The sequence below is a fragment of the Squalius cephalus genome, assembly GCF_949319135.1.
Source record: "Squalius cephalus genome assembly, chromosome: 7".
In the NCBI taxonomy this organism is placed as follows: domain Eukaryota; kingdom Metazoa; phylum Chordata; class Actinopteri; order Cypriniformes; family Leuciscidae; genus Squalius; species Squalius cephalus.
In genome coordinates, this window is record NC_137128.1 from 38106385 (window position 1) to 38116281 (window position 9897).

The window sequence follows — 9897 nt, forward strand, 5'->3', positions numbered from 1 at the left end:
GGACAGCGCACTGAGCACTAATGATAGGTCCCAAACTGGCATCTGACGAAGGCGGGGAGGATTTATCTGCCTCACCCCCCGGAGAAAGCTCGTTATCAGGGGGTGCTTCCCCACCAAATGGCCATCTAGCATGTCACGAGAGGCGGCGATAGCGGCCACGTATACTTTCGCTGCAGCATCCAGACGTTCCTGCAGGAAGGTCAGAATAGTGGAAATATCACAACCCTTTGGATTTTCCCATCTGTCAATGCACCAGTTAGCAAACACCTTCCATTTCAGAACGTATAAGTGCCTCGTCGAAGGGGCTCTAGCCTCTGCTATCGTTTGCAGCACTCGCTGCGACACTCCGCATTGATCTGCCACATATGCAGGTCCCACAGCTCCAGGCTGGGGTGCCATATGGTGCCCCTCGCCTGGGATAAAAGGTCCTTTCTCAGCGGGACTCGCCACTGGGGGAGCTGCGACATGTTCACTAGTTCCGGGAACCACGGCTGGTTGGGCCACTTGGGCGCTACCAGAATCAACGCACATCTCTCTTCCCTGATCTTTTGCAGCACTAGCGCCATTATTTTGACTGGGGGAAATGCATACTTCCGCCCCTTGGGCCAGTGGCTCGACAGCACGTCCCCTCCCAGAGGAGCCATTATCAGTGAGAAGTACAGCGGGCAGTGGGCATTCTCCTCTGAAGCAAAGAGGTTGATCTCTGCCTCGCCAAAGACATTCAAGATCATATTTATAGTTTGAGGGTGTAGTCTCCACTCTCCGTGCACAATGCCATCCCTGGACAGCATGTCCGCGCCGCAATTCAAACTGCCCGGTACATGTACTGCTCGGATCGAAAGAAGTACCTAATCCGTCCATAAGAGCAGCTGCCTCGCTAAGCCCTGCAGGGAACGCGAACGCAACCCTCTCTGGCGATTGATGTACGCCACCACCGCCGTGTTGTCCGTTCTGATGAGAACATGACGGTCTTTCACGAATGGAAGGAAGCTCTGCAGAGCCAGATCAACCGCTTCCATCTCCAAGCAGTTTATATGCCAGCGCTTCTGGTCCCCCGCCCACGTACCGAATGCTGGTCTGCCATCGCAGAGGGCTCCCCAGCCTGATAGTGATGCATCTGTAGTGATCACTACCTGCCTGACCACTCTGTCCATAGCAGCACCCTGTTCGTACATGGTCGTGTCGGACCAAGGTGCCAAAGTCTCGAGACATGATCGCGTTATGACAAGGCGCTCTGTCCCTGCTCTCCACGCCTGCGGCTGCGCTCGTTTCTGCAACCAGTGCTGCAGCGGTCTCATATGCAGCAAGACCAGTCTGCAGACAGAGGCTGTGGCTGCCATCAGACCCAGTAGCCTCTGAAATGTTTTCAAGGGGACAGCTCTGCCTTGAACGAAGAGGGCTAGTGTATTGCGAATGGACTGGATCCTCGGCTCTGATAAGCACGCGATCATCGTGCGCAAGTCCAGAACCATACCCAGGAAGGTAATCGACTGACACGGCTGAAGCGTGCTCTTCTGCATGTTCACAGACAGTCCCAGACATGCCAAATGGGCATGCTCTTTTCCTCCTGGCACGAACATCAGGAACACTGCTCTTTCTTGTCCGTCGGTCGCCCTTGGCTGCTAGAAGCTGGTTTTGCGCCGAAACAGGGCTTCCTGTATTGCCTCTGACGAAGCGGCTCTGAGACGCGCGCCTAGCGTATCCAGCCGGACGCTGAGCCGAGGACGATCTGGACCTCGTTCTAGGGGGGGTGTTAGACTGTTTTTGCAGGAGATGCGGCATCACTGCTTCAGTGTCTCGTACTTTTCAGAAAAAGCCTCGACCGCGACGCCGAAAAGATCCTCGTGGAGCTCAAGGAAAAAAGGCACGGGTCTCTGCGGGGCGTCCGACTGGCGGCCTGTGCCGAGGAAGGACCCATCCACCCACTTCCTTGACAGCTGTTCTTTGGGGGCTGCCCAGTCCAGCTCCAGATCCGCTACTGCCTCCTTGAGGATAGCCATGAGCTCCGCGTCCAGCGAGGCCGGGGTGGCTTCTGAAGGAGCCTCAGACCAAGCTCCCGGGTCGGAGGCACTCGTGGACATGGTGTCGTCCTCACCATATCCGAAAGAGACCATTTCCCACGCTTTTTTCGGAGGGTGGTAACTATCCTCAGTGAAGGTGAGAGGGGATTCTGACACGTGAGGGTGGCGTGGGCGTTGGGGCGACGTTAACTCCTTGACAGAGTCCATTGACGGAGCTTTCTGCAGTCTTCCGGCTCGCGGCTCGACGGCGGCAGGCGGAGGAGAGGCAGGAGTCGTAAGGCCACCGTTACGAGTAACGGCCACCCTTGCACAAAGGATCTTGATGGGAAGTTCCTCACAGGCTCGACAACCTGATCCTTCAAGTGCCGCTTCCGCGTGGCCCAGACACAGCACACACTGCTCGTGTGCGTCCAGGAAGTCAATAGGTCCACCACATATGCGGCAAAGAGACATTTTCTTAGTTAGTTTTCCTAGCAAAAAATCCGCCGGAACACGAGAGGGGATAATTCCACGTTGTCCACTCTGTTTGCGTGAGTCTACGGCGAAACCAGGCTCCAGGTGAAGAAAGATTCTGAGGTTTTTGGCGCCCGACGTCGCCTATATTGGAGGCTGTCAGCCAATCAGGCGAGGGCGTGGGCGCCATTGGCTATTTGCAAGCAAAGAAAAAGAGTTATTCAAATAAGGCTTCAGCATTTCGAGGAAAATGGATTTCCCCATACGTAATGTCGAGGGACCGACTCGATAAGGGAACTGTCAGATTTCAGCAAGAATATCGAAAGTCTTACAGGTTCGGAATGACATGAAGGGTGTGTAAATGATTTTACAGATGACAGAATTTTCGTTTTTGGGTGAGATATCCCTACTCAGAAGGACAGTGGTTCATTCCCTGCAAGGAATGAGACCTCAAAAGATTGTGATAACAGATTTCTCAGTGATCTTAAATGTCTTTTTTTATTTTTTATTTATTTAAATTATCAATAGAACCAAGTAAAGATGTAGAACCGCCTGAACACAGAAGGATCCCAGGTCTGATTTTAATGCTGAACATTTCAATTACATATTCTTATACATTTTGTACACTCTTCTGAAGACTAACTTAAATCATCTTTTGTTTTAATCAGAAGAATTTGTGAACACACACAAAGATAAACTCATTCAGAGAGTTTCATCAGTGATGGCGATTGCTGACAGTTTGGAGAGCAAAAAGATGATTACTGGTGAAATGTGGAGAAAGATTAAAGCTGTAGAACCACAAGTGGAGAAAATGAGACTCTTGTGGGATGCTCTCGACTCTGGAGGAGATTCTGTAAAAGCAGAATTCTACAAACTGCTGAAAGAGAACCAACCTTTTCTAGTAGAGGATCTGGAGTCTGGACCCAGTGGACCTTCACCACAGTAATGCTGAGAGTGAGTTTGAGGCGTAAAAAGCAGCTCTGCCGTTATTATACTGTAAAATTTTTTAGATGTATAAATAATTTTCTGTTTTCCAAATTTTTAACTCTATATCCCCATCTCCCCATTTTTTTGTCCCCACTGTATTTATACCTGTTGATGTAATACACTTGTTTTAGCATGTATGATGCTGTAACTGTATGACAACATGAGTTACTGCGAAATGTTTTTATTTGACATTACTGTGGAAAAATAACCACATACAATAATAAAAAAAACAATTGTCAAAAAGTTGCTGTGGGAAAACATATGGGTCATTTTTCTTTTTTCTTGATGAACGCCTGATTTACAAAAAGATGAATAAGACATTAATGAAAAATAGAGTTGTTAAACAATATGAAGTACAGTTTTTTTAACAGGAGCATGAGGAAATGGATCTCAAGTCACACATGAAACATGCTCTCATATTCACACACTTTAAACACAGTATTGCACATTCATTCCCTTTCCATCGCTATGTGAATTTGATCATCAAATTCTTCTCCTCATACATAAAGGTGCCAAATAAGCCTCAAAATTACCAAGAGACCTAACATGGTTAATGTAAAGCCATTTCTTAACTGTGCACCTGCAAACTTAAACAGACCAGCTCACTGTAAAATGATTAGACAAAATTGATTAGAGTTTTGAATTTGTTGGACCGAACTGTATTGATCATTGCATATTTTGAACGTTCAAAAATGTTTAATATACACCAAGGGTCAAGTCTTGTAAATTTCGTTAGAGTAAGCCTAAATCAAGCCAGATTTAAACATATTCTGCACAAACTGAGCCTTTCTGCAGAGCAAAAGTTGCCATGGTTTTTGAGCTTAAATAATTAAAGCCCTTTATTTTGCATAAAAAACGATTTTACAGAAACTCAGGATTTGAATGCCAAAATCTCCTCAATTTTAATACTATTTTAAACTTTGCTCTGATGATCTGATTCAATATCCCTTTCCAGAATTTAAACAAATGTACAAATCATGATCATAAACGTTTTGTTTAAAAAAAAACAATTTTCTCGTTTACATTGCTTAATACCAAAAGCCATTCAATCTCTGACCCCTTGCCACCATCTTAGAAAAATACTATAAAAGCGCTTTCAAATGCAATTTAGTTCAGATACAAATATGAAAAAGCACTCTACTCTACTTTGAAAGTGTGACAGACAAATACACAGACACTTCAGAGAAAGAGATTCATCACATTCAGTTTTTTCCTTCACATCACATGAGCAAACACACTCTCTCACATATAGAAACACAAGGCGTCAAATACTCGTGAGGTTTTCTTGGAAGGAGGCAGAGCGTGTGTTCAGAGAAGAGTCTGTAAGCTCACTTTGACACTCTGTGAGTAGCATCCTAAAATGTTACATAAACTCGAGCTTTCAGAGTTAAAAGCACTGGTGGCGTTTACCCAGATACTCGCGTCTCCGTCCTATCAGAAGAGTTCAAACTGGCAGCGGACAGCTATTCCTACGAGGAGCTCGGGCAGTGTGAGCAGTGGTGAGTTATTATTACACAAGCGACTGATGACACCTGCGGTATTCTTCAACTGAGTGACTTGTTCTGCGAAATCACATTGTAGATTTTACAATCAGTGTGAGCATACCCACAACTCCCATAATTTATTACACGTCATATTTTATTAGGTTGAGTGATGGGACAGATCTAAACGAGTCCATTATCAACTACAATGCATAGCGATCAGGCTTTCACTGGGCTTTACACCCAATAGTCGATGGCTTCTGGGGCCCTAGCCTTTTATTGGCTATTCTTTTAATAATAAAAAAAACAGCCAATACTGATTCACATGGAAAAAAACATCCAATGGCTGCTTTGCAGTGTCTCGTTATGGTGTGGACATCAGTTGAGATTTCAGAGGATTGGTTTTGCCGCATCAACCCTCTTCAAAGAAATTTTGGAAAGAAGAGGGAAAGATGACACAGTTGACATGCTTTCTCTCCGCTCAATACTGTGACCTCTTGTGTTTTCCTCTTATGCTGCAGTCATTTAGTAATTTGGCACTTTTTTCTCAATCATGTTGTTGTAAAGGTAGAAAACGCAGTGTGTGTGTGTTTGCATATAGTTATCTTGGAGAGAGAGTTTTGGACTGTAAGACTGTGTAAAAATGAGAGTGTGTACCATGTATTTGCGTCAAAGGAAGTGCTTTTTTGTGGGGAAAAGCGTGTTTGTTTCACACATGAGTCTGCATTCTTTGCGTGTGTCTCTGAGAGTATTCTGTGGGCGGGGTTGAATATGGAAATTGGGCGGAGCTGGGGTATTTTCCCACTTTAGCGTCTTGGCTCGTCCCCGCCCCCTGTCCTGTAGGATACATTTCATAGGCTGGTCCTGCCTCCAAAGGCGGAGCAAAGCCTAACCTGTATTGAGGTGTCGTTGAATAAGCGTAGCTGTCAAAAGCCAACGGATTGGTTGATTCCAGCAGGCCACGGTCTCCAGAATAGTCTGTAGTTTTGGAGACTGGGTTGGGCGGGGCTTGGATTTGTGACGCCCTGGCCATGGTGTTAAAATGGGCGTATGTGTTGTGAGCCATTCGGGAAGTGGGGCGGGGCTCGTAGCGGCCCGGGGGCGCGGGATGAATGTTGGCCACTGGGCCGGCGGCTGCTGCCGAAACTGAAGCGGGATTTGGTGGCCGGAATTCCTGGTAAAGCAGGGAACGGGTAGAGGAACGGACCTCATCATGCGTCGTAGTAGCTCGAACATTGTAATAGCCATTAGTGGGATCCTGAAATGACAAACACATAATATTTCACTGTGATGCACTAGTTAGGGTATGTGTCTGGTTTATATACACTGTATAGGTGTGTGGAAACCTCTATATATCTAGACACTACCATTGCTAAACAAATCTTATTAACACCAAACCTTTGAGCAGTAGTGTGTCCATTGGAATATAATACAAAAATAGTTTCTTGTCTGGTAAAAAAAAATGTTGGACAGAAGCTAAAATACTCCCTCTGTGTGTGTTTAACATTAAAGGTAAAGTGCGTTATTTCTGCACCACTAGCATCAGTAAACGGAATTGGAAAAATAACAACACTTTTCAAGAAAACATTTGCTATTGGTCAGGCAAAAAGATAGCCCCGCCCTAATCTCACAGTATTGGTTGAGCCAATATTGCTGTGTTGAGCTGCTTAAACAGTGAAACTTGAGAGCTTTGATAGCGCCACAGTATTTACAATTTTAGAGGCAATCAACCTACTTCACATTATCTTTGCATATTAAACTGGCACAATAAACAGTAAACTGGAATTTTAAAAAATTGCACACTTCACCTTTAAGTAGCATTATGTCCATATGCACCTGCGCTGTTTCTTACCTTGGGCTCATACTCCTCCACCTTGGGTTCCTGTGTGTCGCTCTGGAGGTCTTGCTTCAGGTCCATGTCATCTTTGAAGGGCTGGGTGGAGGGAGAGAGGGAGACAGAGGGAAGAAACTAAACCATCAAACGACAAAACACACACACGGAGAGAGGGAGGAAGAGAAGGAGAGAGAGAGGGAGGAAAACAGGATATCAGCTTTATCAGAGTTGGTGAAGAACAGATGTTCTTTAGTTTGTGATGGCAAGAAAAAGTCTTTCACCATCAGTCATTTTCTCTTTTACAGTTGTGGATAAAATTAAGCAGAAATGGCCCAACAGACCTGACACTTTACAAAGCTCTAAAAGAGGCTGTCGTTACTCTATAGAGATTCTTCCTATAGCGCCTCCTAAACTCACTAGTACATTTATGCACTTTAATAGCTGGATTTTAGTCAGACTGAAAGGTCATCTGAAATTGCACCAGACCAGTTTTTGCCAAAGTCTGACTAAAAAATGTGATTGTAGAGATTTTTACAGGCAGTTACACCATATTCTAATAAACACTGGAAGCTTCCAGTAACTGTAATTTTTACACAGTGAAGTCCACACTGAAAGCAAAAATGCTGCATGAAGAAATATAATCACAACAATTGCAACATATTTGATATTTCATATGCTGCTACCATTCAAAAGTTTGAGGTCAGTAAGATTTTTTTTAAATAGAAATTAATACTTTCATTCAGCAAACAATGCATTAAATTGATCAATTTATAATAAAACACTTATAATGTTACAAAAGATTTCTATTTCAAATAAATGCTGTTCTTTTGAACTTTATATTAATCAAAGAATCCTGACTAAATGTATCAGTTTCCAGAAAAATATTAAGCAGCACAACCATTTTCAACATTGATAATAATAATATATTTTGAGTCAGCATATTAGAATGATTTCTGAAGGATCATGTGACTCTGAAGACTGGAGTAATGATGCTGAACATTCAGCTTTGCATCACAGGAATAAAATGCATTTAAAAATACATCAAAATAGGAAACAGTTGTTTTAAATTGTAATAATATTTCACAAGATATTTTACTGTATTTTTGATTGAATAATTGACCTGTTTTAATTTGCTTATTTCATTAACCTTCTGAAGGTTATTATGGAAGCCCTCATAGGAGAAAAAAACAATTACACAATTGCAACTTTATCTTACAATGTAACTTTAATTATTTATTTTATACCGATGTGCAAACAAGCTTCCTTTTTTTCCGTTTCTGAAATATACCAAAAATCTGTCTCTTAAAAGATGTTTCCCTCAGATGTTGAAACTAAACAGTGTGAAAATGTCTGCGACTGTACAAAGATCAGAAATATTAAATTAGGCACTTGTCGTTTTTCATAATTGGCGGTCAATTCTCTATAACAATCATTTACTGTATAACATTTGCTAATACGTTAACCCTTCTCTGGAACAGGGTTTCATAGTCTAGGGTCAAAACTGGTTTTAATCCTAATGTTGATTTTAAAAGTGGGTGGGTTTAATCTGGATCTACAAAGACATTAACTAGGGTTATATCAGAATCATTTCTGTACTTAAGTTGTGCCGTGGCTGGCAACTGACCGCTGTGAATGCGCAGGTGCTCCTTCAGGTGATGTTTGTATTTGAAGGCCTTGGAGCATTCTGTACACTTAAACTTTCTGTTTCCGCCCGACTGAGAAATAGTCCCCTGAGAAAAGAGACAGGAAAACTTTTGTTCCTTCAAAGTAGTTTGAGTCAACATATGACTGTGAACAAGAGCTCAGTGTCATTTCCTCTGCAGAGGTGTGAACATCACGAAGGTGTGAGTGCTGCTTGTACCTGCTCTCGGACGTGTCTGTGTGCGGTCATGTGACGGACGAGCTGCGTTCGGTAGGTGAAGGTGTAGCTACAGAGGGAACAGCAGTAGTTGTCATCGCCCTTTTCATGCCGTAGTTTAATGTGTTCTTTCAGCGACGTATAACGCTTGTAACCGCGGGAACAGTGAGGACAGGTGTGCAGTTGGGAGAATGCATCAGGAGTACCTGACAGAGAGAGAGAGTCGTAATCAGTCTATGCATTCAACTGTAGAGGAAAAGCTGATGGCAATTGAAGGAAAGACAAAAACAAACAAACAAACAAAAAAAAACTAGTTTGGTACCGTTCTCATCGTGGACCCCTCGTTCTGGCGTTCTCTGATGCTCCTCCTGGGCATCTGAGTAAATAGCTCAGTTTCCGTCTGCTTTTCCTCACCGGCCACTTCATTATCAGCACAGTCTTCCTCATCAGTGACACACTCCTCTTTCAAACACACACAGGCAGATTAGATCAACTAAAATGCACACAAATACCCTCTTCTCAGCTTCTGTTTCAGCATCAAATATATGTGGATTTTTATTTGAAACACACATATTGTGGTACACAAAAACGTACTTGGTTACTTACGTAACCTCGGTTCCCTTAGAGATAAGGGAACGAGTACTGCGTTGCAAACGCTGTGGGAAAACTCCTTTTCTCGAGAATATTGAAGCCTTTATTTTAAAACGCATTGCTGCAGCACTGGCGAGAGCACCAGGCTCGCACGAGCGAGCTGATAGGCTGTGCTGTGGGCAACTGCACGAACCAATGGCGGATCGGCAGAGGCACGCGAACCAATCAGGGCGCTTGGCACACTGCCAGTGTCAAGCGCGCGAAACTGCACGTGACCGTAGAATATAAATATAGAGAATAATCCGCCATTTGACAGGTATAATCGACTGAAGCGAAAAACACCTGACATAAGAGAAATAGCACGGCAAGGCAACGCAGTACTCGTTCCCTTATCTCTAAGGGAACCGAGGTTACGTAAGTAACCAAGTACGTTCCCTTACGAGAACGTTCTCTCGTACTGCGTTGCAAATGCTGTGGGAACGCTATTTAAAACGCTGTGCTATTAATCTTTTGGCCGCTCTGACTCACCAGAAGTTCCTGGAAGTTACAGAATAGCCAGGATAAACGAGACCGAACATTGGGCCCAGAGATTATCCAATAATTAAGATCTGGGCCGAGGGCCAGATTAACTTAACCACAATTCAAAGTGACAGCCGTGTGTCCAATTTCAAA

The 9897-nt window shown here is 43.9% G+C and overlaps 2 protein-coding genes across 2 annotated transcripts in view; one reads left to right on the forward strand and one right to left on the reverse strand.

The window, feature by feature from the left end:
* The window catches only part of LOC307160940 (NACHT, LRR and PYD domains-containing protein 1 homolog), a 63341-nt gene extending 59626 nt beyond the window's left edge, over nt 1-3715 (forward strand). The window contains exons 18-19 of the mRNA XM_079875304.1: nt 3003-3047; nt 3143-3715. Of these exons, the coding sequence (XP_079731430.1) occupies nt 3003-3047; nt 3143-3420 (323 nt within the window). The 3' untranslated portion in view covers nt 3421-3715. The remainder of the gene's footprint in view (nt 1-3002; nt 3048-3142) is intronic.
* Nucleotides 3716-5576: 1861 nt separating this feature from the next.
* Nucleotides 5577-6927, reverse strand: LOC307161002 (kin of IRRE-like protein 1). Its single transcript, XM_079875435.1, has 2 exons — nt 6795-6927; nt 5577-6200 (listed from the first exon to the last, which is right to left on the reverse strand). Exons 1-2 carry the CDS (start codon nt 6858-6860, stop codon nt 5652-5654), a joined length of 615 nt encoding a protein of 204 aa, XP_079731561.1. The 5' UTR covers nt 6861-6927; the 3' UTR covers nt 5577-5651.
* Between the last annotated feature and the right edge of the window lie 2970 nt (nt 6928-9897).